This window comes from Onychomys torridus, chromosome 2 (assembly GCF_903995425.1).
Source record: "Onychomys torridus chromosome 2, mOncTor1.1, whole genome shotgun sequence".
Taxonomy (NCBI): Eukaryota; Metazoa; Chordata; class Mammalia; order Rodentia; family Cricetidae; genus Onychomys; species Onychomys torridus.
This window is the reverse complement of record NC_050444.1, coordinates 83,756,905-83,778,317: the sequence shown is the minus strand read 5'-3', so window position 1 is coordinate 83,778,317 and position 21,413 is coordinate 83,756,905. Positions and strand designations below refer to the sequence as shown.

Sequence of the window (21,413 nt, the reverse complement as noted above, 5' to 3'; positions counted from 1 at the left end):
CTAAGACACAAATTTTCTGGGAAGGCCTTCTAGCTGCCCATAGAGGAAGGCTACTTATTTGGTAATGGGCAGTGATAATCAGCTAACCTTCAGACACCTGGTCCCCAGCCACTGTCTGCTAGCCCCTACACATGTCTCCCAGCTTCCTGAGACTGCTCTAGTGACCCACACTGGCATGTCAGGAAGAGTCAAAGGGGAACTGCCTTCTTCTGTCCTTTAGCTAGCTTGTTTATAAGATGATCAGGGTAAACTAACACAGTAGCATTCTCAATTCCTCTCTCTCTCTCTCTCTCTCTCTCTCTCTCTCTCTCTCTCTCTCTCTCTCTCTCTCTCTCTCTCATCAGTGGAATTATTTTCCTAAATTCTGCAGTACCCCAGGTCTTAACTAGAATGCCACCCCCTCAGATGTTCTAAAATTCCCACCCCTTTACTGTATGCCAACCTCATGTTTTAATTCTCTATGTTGCACTCACTAGTTGCAATATATTATTGGTTTCTGTGCTTGCTAATGTATCACCTCTCCTCCCTACTACAAAGTAAGTGATGCACAGTTAGTGATCTTTTGTGCCTTATTCAGTTTTGAAAGTAGATGCTAAACTATTAGACACTGGTTAATTGGATAGTGGAATGAGTCCATGAGTATATGCACAGATGATTTTGGATTCATTCAGATACAGCCCATCCTCCAAATGTCTGCTGTGTGCTTCCACACCCATTAAACTTCAAGTGTCCCTGAATTCTCTCTATGCTCTTGAGGATGAATACATTGCAATTGGAAATAACGGCATCCAGAACTCTAAAGTCAAAAGAATGAAGGGGCCTTCTAGATGTTAAAGGACTTGAGACTTCACTTCATTAACTGATGTACAACTACATTTTATGTAGGAATTTCTCAGGCCCTTTGCTGAGGGCTGGAAATGAGTGAACAAAGCTGCTCAAGCTCTCTACATACTTTAGCAGCAGACAATTATAGTGGAGCATACTACAAGAAGCATTTGATGGAGAAGGAGAATGAAAGGATGTACACAGCAGAGGGTCCTAAATCTTAATGTGTATAGTGTTAAAATTCCTGTCTACTCAGTGGGCTGGGAGGAACCTCAGAGTCTGCATTTTGAACACACTATTAGGTGATGCCAGTTTTGCTGGTTTAAATATGCCTGAGAGTGACAAGGTTTTAGATCTAGGCAGATAGAGCAGGGAATGCAGACCCAACCCCAAGGAGAACCCCTGCCAAAGAACGAGAAGCTAATGGTTAAAAATCAAAGAATGAACAGCCTTCCAGGTGCAAAGGGGATGGGATGTTTTCATCAGGAGAAACCCAGTGCAAAAATGAGAGTGGTGGTGAGGGAAGAGATATATACTGTAGTCAGGAACTATAAATATCAGTGAAACAGAGAGTTCAAGGTGAGAGAGTAGGGGGTGAGGGATGAAAAAACCAAGGATGGAGAGTTTAACGAGGATCAAATCTTGATGGCTTTTGTGAAGTCCTGCTCAGAAGTTTGTTCTTTACCCCAGAAGTTACATAAAGGCTTTTAAAAGAGCAATTTGAATAAATTTGTTCTGCTCTCCAGGGTTAGCAAGTGTGCAGAACCAACCTGTAAAGGAGAGGGGGCAAGACACTTGTCTGGGCCAGGAGCCCAGGGTTCATGTCCTACTTTGCCACCCATTTACTGTAAGACCTGGACTCAATTCTACCTCTATTCTGGACCTCATTTGTAATGCAAAAGGGCTTAACTCTAAAGTTTCCTCCAGCTGGCGCCAAAGAACCAAAAAGCCCCAAAGGTCACAGAAAGCAGAAAATGAAGACAACATGAATGCCATTTCATTTCTAGCCTGACATCCTGTTTCTGGAGACCCAAGATGACTAGGGAGAAAAGAGCTTTTCCCAAGAGTTGACACAAGATGAACCCTGTTAGAATTCTCTTGGCCTATATAATCTCCAACCCCAAATGTTTTCAAATCCTTCCTCGGTCTGGGTTTGCATGCCCCCATAAAATTTAGTGACAAAAGGACATCTCTTACCTTGGCCTAATAAATCTATCAGGCTCGTTTTCCCCAGAGCTTGGTTCTCATGACAACTATAGGTTACTGCTAACAGCTGCTCAAAGAAGACCCGCTGACATCCAGCTGTCCCACCATAAGGTTCCTATTAGGAGACTTGAAAAGCTGAGCTCATAGGTGGCCAGGGACCAGAATTTTCTCTGCTTAGAGCATCCTTGACCACTCTTGAGCTTCATAGTACTTTCAGTTCTGTTTGGTCAAATGAAAGGGGAATGGGAGGAGAGGCAACTGAGAAGATCTGGTTTCAGAGAAATCAGTCTATCTGAGCTAGAAATGATTGATTGATTTTGTCAGCTATGTTAACTTCCATGGAAGACACTGCTAACTGATCACAGAGTTATCACAGGCTTGGCTCAACCTGAGATCTTTCTCAACCTTAAAAGACAAAGGCACCTGCCTCATCTGAGAAGAGCTGGCACAACCATTACCAGACCGTTAGGGAGAGTAAGTGAACCTAGAAACATACACTAGAGTATTCCAAGATCATACTGACTCCTTCAAGAAATGAACTCTTTGCCAAGTCTCATGGGCCAGGCCCAGTAGTGCATCCTTGTAATGCCAGCACCCAAGAAGCTGAGACAGGGAGATTTCAAGTCCATGTCCATTGTGGCCAATAAAACATAAAGTATTGTGGTTTAAACTGGAAGTGCCTCTGTGGCTTATACATTTGAACACTTGGTCCCTAAGCTGGTGGTGTTGGGAGCAGGCTGTGGAACCATTCAGAGGTACAACCCGGCTGGAGGAAGTAGTTGCTGGAAGCAGCAGGCTTTGAAAGTTAATAGCCTCTTCCCCACTTCCTGCTCACTCTCTCTTGCTTCCTGTGTGTGACAGAGATGTGAACCCTTAGCTCCCTGCTCCCACTCCAATGCTTTCCCACCATTATAGACTCCAAGCCTCTGGAGCTGTAAGCCATATAAACTGTTCCTTAAGTTGCTTTTGGAGATGGTAATTTTATCACAGCAATAGAAAATAACTGATATATATATAGAGAGGCCCCATGCTGAAGAAAAGAGAAATGAAGAAAATGGATCCCATATTTTCTTATAAGGAAACAGAGAAGAACCAAGCAATGTAAACATTCTTTTTAACATGTTTTCATTAATTATTAACATGCTGAGAATGTACATCTACTGAAAATGCTGACTCTTTTGGGGCAAGAGGTTGAGTCTAAATTTTGACAGAGGTTTTTTGAAAGTATTCCTCATGAACTATTAAGAAGACATTTCAGCATGATTTCACTACTCCAATTCACCATACAAGCTCAATATATGTTAGTGCATTCATGTTTTCCAAGTGGAAATACCGTTATTTCATTCCAACATAAGTATAACTTATCTAACAGCATACAAATCATACAGAGGTATACAAAATACAAAGTAGAAATTTTGTAAGTATGAATACTGTCATCCCAGCCCTACTTCAGAGGTAAAGTTATTGACTACATATAATTTTCTATAGACAGATGTGAATATGGACATGGATATTTCTAGGAAAGGAGAATAAGCATGGGTTTCATTATATCTACATTTACAACCATGTCTTCAAATCTAATCTATACTGTGTTTACCAAACATGCATGCCATCTTCTGCTTACTTATACTTTAGCAATACACTGGCTGAGTGTCTTCCCATTGACACATATCTAAACATGTTTTTAGGTGAAGTTCTATGATCAGGAAGCTGTAAGAATTTATACCACAGTATTCCAGGTCCCTATTATATACCAACTAGATATCTTTGCTATTACAGATGAATTTGCACAGACTGCCTGCCTATTTGTCTAATGCCTGCCTCAGGGCCACATGATGTACTTGTGCTCTTTCATTGTCTTTACTGCCCCTTGCTAGAAAACTGTGATGTTCTGAGAACTGAGGACTGAAAATTTCCTCCATTTGTGTCAATGTATATGTATTAATCTATTCTCCTTACAACAGGGAAATGTTAGCTGAGCAACTATTATGGACCTGGCCATTTACATATCATTCACTTTCTGAACAGTAGATTGGTGGTTAAGCAACAGAGAAGCCTTCTGGATATGTAAATTGTTCAAGGCCACATAACTAATGAGTCAAAGCCCAAATTCAAAATACAGACTTGCAATGTCAAACTGGCATCCTGTTCTGTGTGACACATTGTATTCCAAAATGTGCACACAACTGGGAGGGGATATACTATGCTTCTGAACAGAGAAGTAGAATGTGTCAGTAACAAAGGGAAAGCTTGGCAGAGGTAGCTGGGAAGCTTTGGAAGACGTCCTGAAGATGGAATTTCATCATGACCTTGAGGTATCAACAGAGCCTCAAAGAATGTGGTCCTCTCCTCTCTGAAGTGCAGTGTCTCAGTAAGTGTGGCACACTAGGTTCCCTCATGAATGCTTCTCAGAGGCACATTGGATGGCATTTTCCTGTAAATCAAGGTACCTCCCTTTCACTGAAAACACACAGTAGGGCCTTGGGGTGATAGATAACTCAGTACCTAAGACACCTGCTGCACAAAAAGAAAGCATGAGGACAAGTTTGGAGTTTGTATCCTAACAGGGACTATGGGGGTCCAGCCCCTCCCTCAATAGCCCTGTTCCAGGGTCCAGGAAGAATCTACAACTAGCTGATAATCTAATCTTTGATGATATTAAGTGACTCTATGTACATGAAACTCTTTAGTTCATATGCTTCCTTTTTCTGAGTCAGTTTTCTCTCTACACGGCTTCTTTTCTGTTCTCATACTCAGCTCCTCTCTGTCCCTTCTCCTCCTGTCCTCTCATAACTCTCTCTTCTCCATCTCCATCCTCATCTTCACCCTCATTCTTCTCCATTGTGGTTCCTTCCCCTCTCTCCTGGAACCTCTCTCTGTCTTACCAGCAAGCAGCCTGACCCTTAATTCCAAGCAAAGCTCTTAAGCTCCCTACCAGAGCCACGACAGCCAGCTTCATTTGCAATCCAAACAGGGAGGAAACAGAAGAGGTGGAGTCAGATAAGGCCTAGAATAAGTCAGAAAGGGAATTTATGTGCTGGAAATATATTCTTATAAGTGACTAGGTGAAATGTTAATAGTCTATCGTAAATGTACTCAAATACAATCTTACAGGGTGGTTAGGTAAAGGACTCTATAAGTCACTGAAATAAATTGGCCTTGAACAATTTCTATGCAGCCATATACTGGCAGGGTAACTCTGCTTGGAGCTAGGAAGCCTGCCTCATAGCTATATTCCAGCTGGTATACATAAAACCCTTTTGTTTTGTGTCAATTGCAATGGAATGCCATTTAGGCTGTGAGAGAAAGGAGGGTCTGAGCTTCATTTACACAAGAAATAAAGCTATTCACCCCTAGGTGGTGTCTCCAGAAGGGTGTTTACCTTAAGTCAGAAGACTGCTGCTATGGCCTAGAATGCTTGAGAAGTATGTCAGATAAACACACTGTTAGGAGTCCTTGGAAGCATACATAGCATATAAGAACACTATTGCAGGAACCAGCTAATATATATACAAAACCTAAAATATCACCAAGACTCCTTAAGCCACGGCTTGACATTCTGAAAAATCCCTGACTTTTCTAAGTAGTAGCTTTTGTGATAGTAGCTAGATTCTATTACATTTTCCTGTGGCTTGCAGCAGGATCCCAGCACTTATGTAAATACTGGGTAAGCAAGATGGAGTGCATATAATTCTGTCATTCCTAAGGCAAGGACAAAGGATCCCCAGAGTAAACTGGCTAGTCATGTCAAGTGAGCTCTGGGGTTAAACCAAGAGATTCTACCTCAATGAATATGGTCGAGAGACTTTCCCTGTAAACCTTGAGCTTACACACAAATATACATGCACACACACACACACACACACACACACACACACACACACAGACACACACACATACATGCATGTACATACAAAGGTACACATGGAACACCCACACCCATATCTGTACACATGCAGCTACACATATATGTACCACACATATATGCATGAAACACACATACATACCTGTATACATATAGTTACACATACTTGTTCCACATACATATACATGGAAAGCACACACACACACACACACAAATCACAAGAAATACCCACTCTAATTCTGGCTATAGGCAGGCACTTTTGTAAATTAAATTATTGTGGTCACCTGCAGTGAGGGTGAACCCATGACCATATTGAAAGAATCACATTAAACTTATAAGATTCTAGTTCTAAGGATGTTTACAAAATAACTATTACAGTGACATTGTTACGATGATGTTTTCTTTGTAACACTTGGTTCCTTGCAGCAGAGATACAAGACAAGTCATGTATTTGCCACTGGCTTATTTTTACCACCCAAAGAATGGGAGTTGAACATAGACTCTGGCATTGTGATGAGTGTTGATGTTAGATGTTCCTACATAGGTACTATTTCTGATATATAGTGGCCACTGGATAATAGTCATCTCCATCATCCCTGCACTCAGCTCTTTGCCCACTTGCCTGCAGTTGCTAAAACAGCATAGCTTCCTGATTGCCTCTCCTCCCCTCTCCTCCTTCCCTGAGTTCAGCAGGCTAGCTTGTCAGAAGTCCTTCATCGTCTTAGTCTGACTACATTTTATTGTTTTCATTTGTTCCTTTTACCAGAACAGGTCTGTTTTCTCCAGCTGTGGCCTGTCCAAGGCAAAGTGAATGGAGACTTTATCTACTTTAATCTGCCCTCTTCAATTCTGAAGAATTTTTTTCAGCCTTGACGTGCATGCCCTTGACTCTCATTAACTTAGTATTACCTAACCTGGATACATTTAAGATCAGCTTGAGAGGTAGGGAGGAAAAAGAGAGGGCTGGATCAATGACTAATTGGGTAATAGTGTTGGAAATAGAATGTCCATCAAAGTTCTGCAATTCCCAGAGAGCTGGTAGCTAGGTCTAGCTCTTGACTCCTTTGTTAGTCACCTTTCCCAATTCTTTCTGCTAATACATGAGAAATCTTCTTCCTTCATCTCTTGCCTCCTATCCCAGCAGACATCTGTCCCAACTCCAGAGAGGGAGATTTCATTTCTTGTCCTTACAAAACATGGTCCCTCTGACCTAGGATTCCCCTCTTGGGAATGCTTGAAGCATACCTGATCTTTGATTTATGGTTCTCCATAGCCTAGAGCTTATTACCTAGAACTCCGGCCTTTGGTGTCTTTTACTCATCCTTGTCTTTGGGCACCTCCAAGCCATCTGTATCTGCTCTATTCCCAGTATCCTCTTTTATCTAAATGCAAAATTTGATTTGGTGGCTGCTACATGCTAGCATGTGCTGGTTTCCTGTAGTAATCATTTTTGTCTCAATACAACAACATCCCTGCAGATTCAGTATCCTGGATCCTGCTTTTCTAGTGGTGAAACTGAGGATAAAAGAACTGTAATGGGTTCTAAGGCCAAGCTTTTTTATTAATACCATTCTAGTGTGTGTCTAACGTTTACTTAGAGCCAAGCAAGCACCTGTACTGTCTCATCTGCCATGATCACTATTCCCATTTCTACTTGACAGCTGTGGAAAGTAATGAGTCTTGTTGAAGAATTTGCTCATAATCCACATAGTTGTTAAATAATCGACCTAGGACTTGAATTGGAGATGCTAGAACTAATGACTTTGTATCAACTCCATACCATCAGGAGTATTGTTCTGGATTTATTCACTATTAACAGAAGTCATTCCTTTAATATAATTTCCTCATACTAAAGCTCCATTTTCCCATCTTTACAGAGGGAGACTTTGAATAATGGGATTCTATAATTCTTTCTGAGGAAATGGCCAGGCTTTGGGAGGGAAAACATTTAGGCATGTTGGGAAAAAAATAACCTATCCAGACTCATTCTGTCATTTGTTGTTTATGTTTATGACTGCCTGGACCAGCTAATACCTCTCCATTGCCCAGAGAACAAAATAAAAATCCATGAGTATGGAATAGGAAAATCTAGATGATCTTGTCTCAGCTGTGGCCTCCCACACATTCTTTTCACCATCCATTTTAATCAACAGCTAGTTTATATCTTTCATTTAACTGAAGCCTATGTTACATCATTGACTACATGGCTTTGCCATTACACTCTTTGAGAAGACCTCTCTGAGCCTCTTCCCCAGTTAATGATGACATGCTCCTCTTACATATTCACATAGTATCTATCCTCATGTTTTCCAGTTCATCACTATTGCTCCTCAGTGAGAAACTGCTAATATCTCTGTCAGCCTTCTGCAATACTGATTTCAGCCAGATCAAACCTATCCCCACTTCCTGATTGACAAACAATATCTAATAACTCCATAATGATGGTGTTAGCTATGAGGATGGTGACAGTGATGGAGGCAATGATGGCCATGGCGGTGCTGGTAGTCACAGTGAAGACATTGTCTAACATACCACATGCTTTCTATCCTAAGCCTCTTTTGTTACAGCTTTCAGGGGTTTACATGTGTTAATTAACTTAAGACCTACTATAATCTGATGTTCCTTTTTGTAGTTGAGAAATCAGAACTGGTAGCTTTTCACCACCTCAGAGAAAATTCAAACCAGTGTCCCTAAGTACAGTGATGGGAAAGAGCTAATGCCCAGATGTGCTCCCAGCCTGGTTTCTTGGTGTCAATCTTGCCTTCCAGTACTTGATTTAAAAAGCTGCCCAAAACATGTTTAAATAAACCAGATCCCATTGAATTACTTTCTCAGTTTAAAGTTTAGAGAGGCCCCAGTATGAATGGGGCCTGATACAAAATTGTTCATGTAAAACATTTTATGACTTTTTGTGATTTTTTTCCATTGTAACTCCATTGGGTGATTCTTGCATGTGAACTGTACAAATGATAATGTTGTATCCTGTTAAAACCTTGATTTATCTACTTAATCTGACAAGGGAAATTGGGGGTGAATATGATAAAAATACATTGCATACATGTTTGAAATTGCAAAGAATAAATTTAAAGTAAATATTTTTAACGTTTGATTTTAAACTCCTCACTTACCTGCAAAACAGCTATATAACCAGAAGTAGTACATGTGGAAAGTTTAACATAGATTCATGATCCCTTTTCCATTATATTTATTTGTTTATTTGATTTTTGAGACAGAATCATAAATGTTTGATCTGACCTCAAATTCACTGTGTAGCCAAAGCATGGCCTTGGGTGCCTGATCCTCCTGCTTCTGCTTCTGCAAATGCTAGAATTCTAGGCCCATGCCACTCTGCTGGGCATGTACACTGCTGAGGACTGAACCCAGGAATTCATGCACACTGCACACACATTCTGCCAACTGTGCTACAGCCACAGCCTTCCTTTTTAAAAAAAAATTTTTTGAAACAATATGTTATATAGAGAGTTGTTCACACTGTGTAGGTAAGACAAGGAAACTGAGGAACAGTGGTAAACTGACTTCTGACTGTCACCTAGTTAACATGTGGCTGAGCTGGCATTTAAACCACTATTACTCGAAACATTGGCGATAGCACTGGGACATGGGTAGTAAGCCAACAGCCTCTTTCCTTCCTACCGCTTCAGGGTTGTCAACCCACCCCCAGAACTCCACTGTGTTGCAACTGCAAATCCCCAGAACTTTTATGCCTTCCTCTATCTCTGTCATTGCCGCTGCTGCCTGCCAAGCTCTCTCTCTGCATCCAACAGTCAACCAAGCTCCTATTCCACTAGGAAGCTTTCTTAGACAACCACAGCCCCACTCTGCGGTATGCTGCACAGTCCCACTAGACTTCCGTGTGCTCCTACAGTGCTGTGACTTACTTCGGAACTCCTTGCTCTTGGCTCCTCTGTCACCATCTCCCCCGTCTGGCTTTTCTCATAGAATCTACTGAATGAAAACTTGGCTAGAAAATATTCTCAACTAGTAAGCATGAATTTACTTTATTTCCTTTAACTTCCCCATAACCCCTTTTTGAAGAAAGCAGGTTTAGAGACGACAGGTAAATTTCTCAAGAATGTAGAACTATTAAAAAACAGAACAAGACGATTAGAGACAGATGGCTTAGTGGATATAAATGCCACACAAAGCCTGCTATTCTGAGTTCAGATACCTGCAATGCATATAAAAACCAAAAACAGAGGTGAGTGTTTGTAGTTCCAGAATGCTAATGGCAAATGGGAGCAAACTAGAGAATCTTCCAGACGCTCTCTGAGCATCTAGACTGGTATATGCAGCACAGCAGGGAAATAAGAGAGACTGTAGCTCAAAAAACAAACAAACAAAAAAAAAAGTGGAAAGTAAGGACCAGTTTCAAAGGTTGTCCTCAGACCTCCATGTATATACCATGGTGTGTGCTTATCTCACACATAAACACGTATACACAGAAATATTGTATAAACACATGCACACATGTAAATAAATACTTTTTAAAAGATAAGAGCAGAGGGACAAGAGAGAAGGCTCAGGGATTAAAAGCACATGTTGCTCTTGCAGAGGATCTGAGTTCCATTTCCAGAACATGCATGGTGACTCAAAACCATCTCTAGTACCAGCTCCAGGGGATTCCTGTTCTCTCCTGACATCTTCAGAAACCAAGCATGTATGTGGTACCATGCATACATGCAGGCAAAGAACTCATGCACATAAAATAAAGTATATAAATCTGAAAAGCAAACAATAAAAAATAAGAATAAAGTAGGACTTCAAGCAAGGAAGGATGAGAAATACACTCCTCAGCCTCGTCATAGGGTTGGGAGGGAGAAGAGGGAAGCCTGTGAATAGAGTGTGATCATAAAATAGTGAATTCTTGGCTTCTCACAAAATATTCCACACAAGTGGTGAACTATACAAAAAGGACTCTTTGAAAAGCACCTCATAAATCATGCTCACGAAATGTAATACACAAGTCCAGTTCATTTTTAACCACCACACAGGTGCCTAGCATAGCCTCCAATTTGTGGGGTCTGCGTTATAAAATGCCTTCCCTCCCAGGGTCTGAAGGAGTCATAGAAAAAGGGAGAGACAGAGACATAGAGACACAGAGACACAGAGACAGACTTTCCTCAGCCCCTAGGATCCCTGGTTATCTTAAAGATGCCAGATGCAGACACATATGAGTTTCATATGTAGCATGATCTGGGAAAGAGGCCTTTCTTTTCTTCTCTAAGCTTCTGTTTCTACAACTTTGATGAGAATAGAACAGTCTAGATAAGTCTGTGGTCCTTAAGAGGTCCCCTGAAAGAATATTTGGAAATGTCAGGAACCACTTGTATTGTCCTGACAGATGTGTGGTGCTATTTCCACCTCGTGGGCTGAAGCCCCAGGATGGTGACCAATATCTGACATGAATGTCCCTATAAAAAAAGAATGAATAGTAGTAATGTTAAGAAATCTTGGACTAGGGGATCTCAAAGATATCCCCTGCTCAGACTATGCAGCCAGCAATCTCTACTGCTAAAAGAAGATACCAGGTAGGTTCCAAATGGTGATCACCACTCAGAATGTCTCTTGCTTAGATCAATATTCAGTTTAACCTTGGTCCTAACACATCATAATAATGATGTATTGGAAGCATCCTCTTTGCCAGACACTGGGCCTGTCTCATCTGCTCTCTCAGAAGCAACTTATGAGGGCAAGGCCATCAGCCCTAGTCAAAAGATAGGGTGGAGGACTAAAGAGAAGTTTCCATTTGCAGACTTTCATATTTAGGATCTGATGAAAGAGAAAGCACAGGGGGTGTGATTGCCCTACATCATTACAGGGAATAAGTGCACGGGAGTGACTGAAGCAAAAGGCAGACAGGGTTGGATTTGAGAGATCAACTTAATATTTGACGTTTGTCAAATTATTTTATTTTTTCTGAGTATGGTTTCCTCACCTCTTAACAAACAAGCAAACAAAAACAACAGTCAGGAGTAGCTTTTAAACACGTGAGGTACATATTCAATGAATACACAGCAAGCACATGGTGTCAAATTCCCATTGTTAGTTTTTGCAAATATTTTTGTTATTACTATAATCATGTCTGTTGATCAGAGCTCCAAGGCTGGCATTATGCTACAAATCACAATGCAAGTCAATGCAATTGAAAAAGATAAATCCTAAGGTCATCCTTCTGGGGAAGGAGGGAAGCTTCAATACTCAGCTAGAATCTTAATGTCTAAGGAGAACACTCATCACAGTCCCAGGTAACTCTTGTGTAATTAAAAGTTCGTTGTAAGTGGGTTAAGAAAATATAGCTTGAGTAAAACATCGTCCAATATCTGTTGACCCCACTTAAGAACCCCTCTGATTCCCGTGTTTTTGTCTCTTTGTGCCCTGTAGGAAGGCACACCTGATCCTGCGGCGGTTGGAGAGGGTCAGCAGCCATTGTTCTAGTCTCTTGCGAAGCGCCTACATTCAGAGCCGTGTGGATACCATACCCTATCTCTTCTGCCGCAGTGAGGAGGTCCGGCCCGCAGGAATGGTGTGGTACAGCATCCTCAAGGACACCAAAATCACATGCGAGGAGAAGATGGTGTCCATGGCCCGAAACACGTATGGGGAGACCAAAGGCCGGTGAGGGAGGGTACGACCCTCCTTGAGCACAGAGACGCTCTTGGGGGAGCACTGCTTTCATGGATCCTGGGGCCTGGGTGGGCTGGGGGACAGCTGAAGGGCCTGGCACACGACACTTGCCAGCAAGGCCAAAGCAAACTGTTTCTCCGTGGACAGACAGCAGAGAACTTTGTAACCAATGGAATTATTCATTTTTTTCTCTTTTATTTTTTCTAAGATATTATTTGACTCTATCAAATGTCTCTCCTTTTTAAATCTTTTCTTATGGATGAAAGTCGTTGTGGAAGCAACAGCTTTCAGGCGGAGACCAAGTAGCCTTTCCTCTTCTTCCTCCCTCTTGCCATGGACCCCTGGAAGGAGCCCTGTGGAGAGACAATTTGACTACTTCAGCATTAGCAAGGATGCCCTAGAACTGTTGCAGCAAGGAAGCTTGGGTCTTTAAGGCCTTCTCCCTCCCTCCGTTTCCTCCTCATCTTTCTTCCTCCTTTCCTTCCTCCCCCCCTTCTCTCTCTCTCTCTCTCTCTCTCTCTCTCTCTCTCTCTCTCTCTCTCTCTCTCTCCCTCCCTCCCTTCCCCCTCTCTTCCTGGACATTATTGAGTTTGCTGGCCCACTGCTTCTTTCTGCTCCCTGTGGGTCTCTACAGGACTTTCTGTGCATTAAAATTCCTATTGTCTCTCTTTTTGCTTGGGTGATGTTTCTTATCAATGAAGTATTATTGGTGGATGTATTAAGGCAACTCCATGTAGTTAAAAGGGAGGTTTATTTTGTGGGATAACTTACAAGTAAAGGGATAGGTTACAGGGTCTGGGAAAGGTATAGTGCAGTCCAGCGGTGTTCTTTGGAAAACTCTGCTCAGTCTACCTCTAGCGTCCAGGATCCAGGAACCAAGAGAGCCAGCACATCCAGGATCTTGGGTCTTAAGCACTCCTGTCTCCTCCCTGCCTCATAGGCATGACAGTTACTGGAAGCCTCAATGTGGGTAGTACTTCCAGGTCAAGATTGGAACAGCTACCCACTACAAAGTAGGTTTAAGGAACCCCTGTCTACTTGTTAAACAAACATTGATTCATGAGATAACTGTATGAAAGGCACAGGATGAACAAAAAAGAGAAGTTCTACGTCCTGTAGGAACTTATAGTCCAGTGATTGCTGCAAAGCCATCTAGTATAGTGTCAGGCTGGGCTGGGAATGAGTGAATGCTTTCTATAGACATGTCTGGGTCATAAGACATGCTGGAGGAGTTAGAAAGTGCTTGCTTGAAAACACAATAGCTTATCTCAAAGAGTGAGGAGGAAAAGGGCAGACATAAGTAAGAAAGGTAGGCTATGCTTCAGGGAGTGGCGAGGCCATGGCAAAGGTGGGGGAAAGTAAAATCTAGCTTGTTAAAGGGAAAAACCAGATTTTATTGAATGTAGACAACACTGAATTTAGCATGAGCACAAGAAGAGCATTGTTTACTGAATCAGGAATGGCCACACTACTGAAGAAAATAATAGCCTCTCCTCCAGTGCTATAACTCCCGTAATCTCCCAAGGAGGGGTGAGGCCTCATGAGCCCCTTATTCTTACATGATGAAAAAGCAACAGACCCCCCCTTGTGCAGCTCTTGTGCAGGTAACTGTGGCTGCAGTGAGTGAGTTCACGGGTACAATGATTGTGTCATGTATGGAAGAAAGGCATAGAAGAGTGTGCTCCAAACTCAGAATGTATATGTATGAAATTGTAAATGAATGTTTTAAACCCAAAGATTTAAAACTAAAAATAGCAATCAAAGTAAGAATAGAAAGGAGGCTGGACACTCGGCATCTTGGGAAATCTTTGTCAAGAAGTGTCATATTTTGAAGTAACCAGACACTGTTGTATGACTTTAGCAAAGAATAGTCAGTATTCTCTAAGAAAAAAAAAATCACTCAGTATAGTATCCAAGAAGGATTGGAGACAACTTCGAAGAGAAGCTAGCTATTATCTATTTCTATGCAGGAAATGGTGGCAGCCTAGATCTGGTAGTCATGAGGACACGTTCCAATCATGGAATATTTACTTATTTGCTTATTTTACTTGTTTATTTTTATGCACACTTATAGAGGCAGAACTGAAATTTCAATTCAAATGGCATCCCCACTGATACCCTTGTGTTCCATGTGTGGAGGCAGGGGGGTGGTGAGTTTAAAGAGGTGTTTGTACATTCTCAACATCTTGCCTTAACCTCAGCTATGATGTTTCACTAGAGGGATTGAGATGTAGATCAAGTTATGTCATCATGAAAGGATGGCATCAGTCACAGAGAACAGAGTATGCTACTATGAGGATCCAGAGGAGGAAAAGATGTGGAAGCATTTAAAAATACACCTAATTTTCTTTCTTTCTTTCTTTCTTTCTTTCTTTCTTTCTTTCTTTCTTTCTTGATTTTGTTGTTGTTTTGTTTCGTTTTAATTGGTGCTTCTAAGATCAATTCTTGAAAACCTGTACATTGGGTCATTTTCTCCAAGGCTTTGATCCACATGAGGAAAATGGGAACATCAATAGCAATTGCAATTCTCTCAGACAGCTTGGGTGCTTAGGGCTACCCTTAATGTTCAGCATCATCTCCTCTGAAGAATTTAATGATGATGGGGTCAATATACCTGGAAGTATACAGGTAGAGCTTTGATGGTTAGTTTTTTTCTGTAGTGTTGGTGTTGCCTTTCTTAGCAACATTTCACTAGCAATTAAAGATAAAGAGAAATAAAAATTAATAGTCACCATGCACTGAGTACTTGTTCCATGCAAAACCCTGTTCTGAATGCCTGTGTTTACCTTTTCCTAAATCTTAAGTCCATGCCTTCTCTAGGCCAGCCAGCACACTCCTATAGCTTGTCATAGCAAAAGAAAAGGCTCAACCTAGACAGTTGTGGTGGCACAAACCTTTAATCTCAGCACTCAGGAGGCAGAGGCAGGCAGATGTCTATGAGTTTGAGGCCAGATTGGGTTACATAATGAGTTCCAGGACAGCCAGAGCTACACAGTGGTGAGACCCTGTCTCTAACCAACTATACATGCACCAACCCCCTCCCCACCTGAAAAAAAAAAGAAAAAGACTCAACTTAGGGAAAAACAGGACTCAACAGCTGACAAAAATGAAACTGCCCAGTGTGTTGGGGCCAGTGATCTGAATCTGCCGAACTTTGACTCTAACCCCACCACGCTTCACCAACTATAACATTCAGGTGAGTAATTTGAAACCTTCAACTCAGTTTCCTTGTCAGTGAAATGGGTGAACAAAGGTCCTGTCTGGTGGGATTGCTGTACAGCCGAGTAAAAAAGAGCTAGGATGTACTTGACACCGCTTATGGTGGTGTATGGAAGAGTTCCTTTGAATGCTAATGGAAATAATATCAAGACTGTAAATTATCTTAGGGATAACATGAATTTTAGGGAGATCATTAGGAAAACTGGCCTTTAAAAAAGCCTACTGAACTCTGATTAGTAGGTGACAGAATGGGCTAGAAAGATGGCTGACTCAGCAGTGTTTGCTGTACAAGAAGGAGCTCAAAAAGGTAAGATGGCTGGCAATGGTGGAAGAAACTGATGGTAGTAACTTCTGGCCTCCACATTCACTTGAAGGCCTCCCACACAGGCGCGTGCGCACACACACCCCTAACCTCTTCACAAAGATAGAATTAATGACTAACTGTCCTATAAGTTATAATACCATAAGTACTATCAGATTTAACTCCAAGAGGGGTGGTCATAATGTCAGAATTTAGTACAATATCATTATGGCCCCTTAAAAGCACATGGTTTCCCTGAAGCTCTCCTAGATGAGGGTGGTCCCTGGATACTTCCTGTCAGGCTGGACCTAACTCATTCTCCCCTCTACACCCTCACTGGTTTCAGCTTCTTTTCTCTGTACTGTGGAGTACATTGCCTTTCTCGGCCATCATAAGGCTGTTGAGAGTAGGAAGCCAGAAGCTTGGAAAGACAGGTGTGTGTGTGTGTGTGTGTGTGTGTGTGTTATATGTTTGATGTACAACACGTATATCAGCTGTCAAGCTCTATCTTCTGTCTCTCTCAGTGTTATTGCCTTAAGACAGGGAGGGTGTTTCACTGAATTTGAAGCTTGCTAGAAGAGCTCAGAAGGAGCTTCTAGGCCCTGTTTGTCTCGGTCTCTGCCCCCAATGATGTGATTACAGGAATGCATACCCAGGTCAATGTTTTTATGTCAGTTCTGGGGATTTGAACTCAGAATCTTAAAACTTCAGAGTAAATGATTTTATCACTCTTAGCCATCTCCTCAGTCCTGAGAAGATAGTTCCTGATCATAATAAAGAAGGAGCCAGTTAGTTGTGATTTCCTATGTACCTCTAGCACACACCTCTGTGTGTTCACAATTTCTTTATCTGATGGTAGAGAAACTATATGGGAAGAGAGAGAGAGAGAGAGAGAGAGAGAGAGAGAGAGAAAGAGAGAGAGAGAGAGAGAGAGAGATCCAACAAAACTACTTTAGGCAGATTTCAAAAGAGTACATAACACAGACAAATAGTTTAGGAAATCATCCTACCAATGTCCCCACATACTCATCTCACTGAACCACGTATAAAGGATTCATGCCCATGTGATTCTGTTTTTAGGAAACTGAGATTTAGGCAGACCTGCTCTAAATACTGCACCTCATAAGTGATGATGTTGGATTACTGGTGTCTAAAGTCTGGCAGGTAAAGGAATTCCATTTGGTGAGCACTGTGTTTGCTACAGCTGAAAACAAATGGATGCAACATCTCTTTGTTGCATATGTAAATAGCTCTTTCCTTAGTCTAAAGCTAAGTCTACCTTCCAGCTGGGAGCTGAAGATATTTTCCAGGTGTGGGACACGAGACAAAGAAGACTCAATTCTGCCCTTGAGGATCTCCAAGAATTTAACTAACTAAACACAGTGTGATAAAATCCAATACTCTGAAATCAAGCCAATCTGATTTTAAATATTAGCTAGGAAATTTATAGGGTGGGGAGAGGCTGAACTCAGAGAGAAATCTGGAAGGCAAACTGGACAGGTCTTGCTAACTAAGGACCTCAAGTTAGGCTTGTAGACAGCATGTAAACTGCTCTGTCTCAATTTCTTCACCAGCTGAGGAGTGAAATACATAATTTCTCATGAGTGCAGAGGATATTAAATGAAAATTGGAGATGTTAGTAACTTTTATGTATAAAGTTATGATCATGACTTATTTATAAATTAAAGGATGGGTGTTATGGTCTTTGCCATCAATGTAGTCTTTATGTGCACGAATTGTACGTACAGGAGATCAGCAAGCAGAGTGGGAAAGAAAGCAAAATGACCAGCATTTCCTTGAAAGTGTGCTATGCTTGAGGAAAAATAGTTTGAGCAGCAAGGCAGATGGTGTTTGGAGAAGAGGTCAGAACCAGTTGTACTAGCCATTGAGAGTAGGAGTGTGGCATACATAGATCATCATTTCTAAAGACCTATCTGCCTTCATGGTAGAAAAATAGGGAAAGGACACACAGCTGGGGGCACATGGAAACTAGATATTCTTTAGAAGGGACATGGAAAAGCCTGAGTTGAGGCCATGGCAAGGAAATACTGGATTTGAGGCAGGTTAAGTAAGTTGACTCAAGAAAGACTTGCTAGCTAGTAAGCCAGATGACTTGGGTCTTCTGTTGGCCACTGCTGTGTAGGTCAGGATGAGTAGAACCAGCTGTGGAATGAAACAGCTATGGAATCCCAGGGGCTCAACGATCAGTACATGTATGAAGCATGATTTGTATCATGCAAATACTTTATACCACAGTGGTTCTCAACCTCCCTAATGCTGTGACCCTTTAATATAGGTTCTCATGTTGTGCTGACTCAAGGAAAATTATTTTTGTTGCTACTGTGTAACTGTAATCTTGCTACTGTTAGGAATCATAAGGTGAATATTTGTTTTCCAGTAGTCTTCTAGGGCTCACAACCTACAGAAAGAAAACTGCTGCTAGTGTCTAGACCATTGTTTATGTAGAAATCATGTATGGGCCTTTGTTTAACTCTGAACTGGTACAATGGTATGTAACATTGAGCAGTCACTTGTCCTGTATACACTCAGTTCTCCATATTATGCCACTGAACTGGGAGAAGTATATGTGTGTCCTGGGCACGAGGGATGATATCACATGATGTTCTGTGTACAAAGAAACATATCACTTACCTTCCCCTTTCCTATTCACCATCTCCCTTTGAGGTTGTCTCTGATGACTCTAGCAGTGATTAGTCTCACTAAGGTCATAGAAGGTCATAGAGAACTGGGGTTCCCTGACTCTTAACTTTTTCCTATTATTTTTTAAATCATCACAAAAACTGCTGGTTGTTAATGACCTAATAGCCCTAGGCAAATGACAACTCACCTGTGCCTTTGTTTCTCTTTTGCCATTTGGGAAAAATAGCCATGTCCCTCTTATGGTCCTTGGAATAATTAAATAGGTCAATTATGTCAGATTCTTAGAATAGCATCCAGCATGCAAGAAATTCTACATGAATCACTGTGGTCATCCTTATACTCAATTCTTAGTCTCCAGCCACATAAAAATCTCAAAAATGCATATATATATATATATATATATATATATATATATATATATATATATATATATATATGCATCAGTCTATTGTTTCTGCTCTTTGTCTGAGAATTGCTTTATAGCTTGAAACAATCTGGCTCAAATATCATTAACTAGTTCTCTGAGAGATTTTGCTTCTTTTAGAGCAAAATCTTCCTTTAGAAGGAAATGATATTTTCCCTTCTGGATTCTCAGAGTGTGGACTTAATGTCTTTGTTTTAGTTCTTTCTGTCACCCTTATTATTCTCTTTCTAGGACTGTCAGCAATACAAAGACATGGTCTAGATCAGATTCTCCATGTATTCTAGAACTCCGCACTGGATTTAGCTTCTAGTCAACTGTCAGTAAAATTGAGCCTTATTCTACATGATGCCCTTGAGAGATGATTCCCCAGAAACACCAGAAGACCTGTGATCCCTTGGGAACAGTGACCCTTCCAATTTGTACCACCAATGCAGCATACAAGGGGCCTGGAGGGAAGGTCATAGCCAAACAAAACCCACTAGCTTTGTGTGGGGTGTACTTTTAATTGGCCTTTGCCCATAAAACTGCCAGACCCTGAAAAGTGTTCACTGTCTGTCTCCCTTTGGAAACTTTGCCCCATGTGTTTGTACATATTATAGCCAAAGCCAAGCTGCCCTGCTTGCCTATTTTACAAGGGTTGGCAGCAGGAAAGGACAAGGATCCACAGGTGTGTCCTGCTGGACAAGCAGCCGTGTGTGCCTCTATGTGTGTGTGTGTGTGTGTGTGTGTGTGTGTGTGTGTGTGTGTGTGCGCGTGCGTGGTGTGTGTGTGTGTGTGTGTGTGTGTGTGTGTGTGTGTGCGCGTGCGCATTTGTGTAAGTGTGGCAAGGGGGTAAGGGAGGTTTTCATTTTAGGTAGTAGCAAATACCTAGTTCATATTCTTGATACAGATGTGATACAGGCAGGCTTTGATTTCTCTCCAGAGGCAGTTTCTTCCCAGTTGTGCCTTCGGTGTCTCTTCCTATACAAGTTGCTTGAACTAGAGCTTCCTTGGGCCGTCATTCAGCTTTCATGTTCTAGGACTTGCAAGCTCTTCTGGCCTGCTGTTAGAAAAGTTAGAGGCAAGCTGTCCTGGGTATTTGCAGAGAACGTTGGTGTTTACAAAGCAAACAAACTCCTGGAAAAAAAAAAGAACGACATTTTCCAGGAAAGCTGCTCTGAGCATCCAGATTCTGGATAAAAGTTCCTGCCTTTGCTTCTCCCAGACTCCATATGCCCATGACGGTGCCACTGAGGCAGGCTCTAGGTGTGCTTCTATATGTCTGTTTTCCCCTGTGCTGTGAGATCCTAGATAGGACTCTGTTGTATGTTTCTAGTAGTCAGGATGAGGTGAACTGTTGATAAAAGGCTCAGAAAACACAAGCAAATCCAGTGCCATCTCAAAACCATTCTTACTCATACCTACTAGGGCAGAGCTCATGAGCCGTATGTACCTTGTGGATGAGGACATGTCAAATAAGATGTGGTTTCAAGTTCACACAGGATCTCTCTACCAGAATAGGCCTGTGAGCTTCTTCCTTCTGAATCCCATGCTGATTTCCTTTGGACTTTGCTAACTTGTTTGGAGATGGTTGAGGGGGCCCTGACGACTGCGGAGAGTGTGTGGAATGACTAGCCTTGGAACCTTTCCTCTCCATTCGAGATTCAAATCAGAATGACAGATTGCAAAATCAAGAGCAAGGACTGCCACTTGTTGAGTACTGTCCCTGGCCAGGGCCGATGCCGAGCGTGCTAGTTACAACATCTCCCTTAGTTGTCGTCCACGCTCCATATGCCAGCTGTCAACACTCCCATCTCAGAGAATGGAGCTTCAGGCTCAGGGAGGTGGTTCCTGGAGCCGCGTGGTTAGTAAGAAGCCAGAATACCGATGGAAGAGTATCATAGAAGCCGAACAACTCCACTCTCAACAAACATTTCAGGGACCAATGCTCCCGTTGTAGAAATGTGGAGACTGAGAGTCAGGAAAGAAAATGAACCTGACCAAGATCATACAGATTGCAGAACCAGGAGTGGATAATCCCCCCCCACTTTTTTTTTAATCTCCAGTGCATTCCTGACCCCACAATGACCCCAGGCCCAAACTTGTTCTTGAACTCTGGGCAGGTAGTGAAGGCAGGGGAAAGGGAAAAAAAAACCCTCTTCTGAGGCTCAAGGCCTGTGCCAAGTCAGGCCGGCCTCCCCAGGTGGTTTTGTAGCACAAACAACAGCTTGCTTGTGGTTCACTAGGTTTTATGGTCAGAGATGACGTAGTTTCTTCACTCACTTGCA

General features: G+C 41.9%; 1 protein-coding gene across 1 annotated transcript in view; it reads left to right on the top strand.

Moving 5' to 3' along the window:
• Window positions 1-13,027, top strand: part of Astn2 (astrotactin 2) — a 935,232-nt gene extending 922,205 nt beyond the window's left edge. The window contains exon 22 of the mRNA XM_036178556.1: window positions 12,299-13,027. Within this exon, the coding sequence (XP_036034449.1) occupies window positions 12,299-12,536 (238 nt within the window). The 3' untranslated portion in view covers window positions 12,537-13,027. The remainder of the gene's footprint in view (window positions 1-12,298) is intronic.
• The last annotated feature ends 8,386 nt before the right edge of the window (window positions 13,028-21,413 follow it).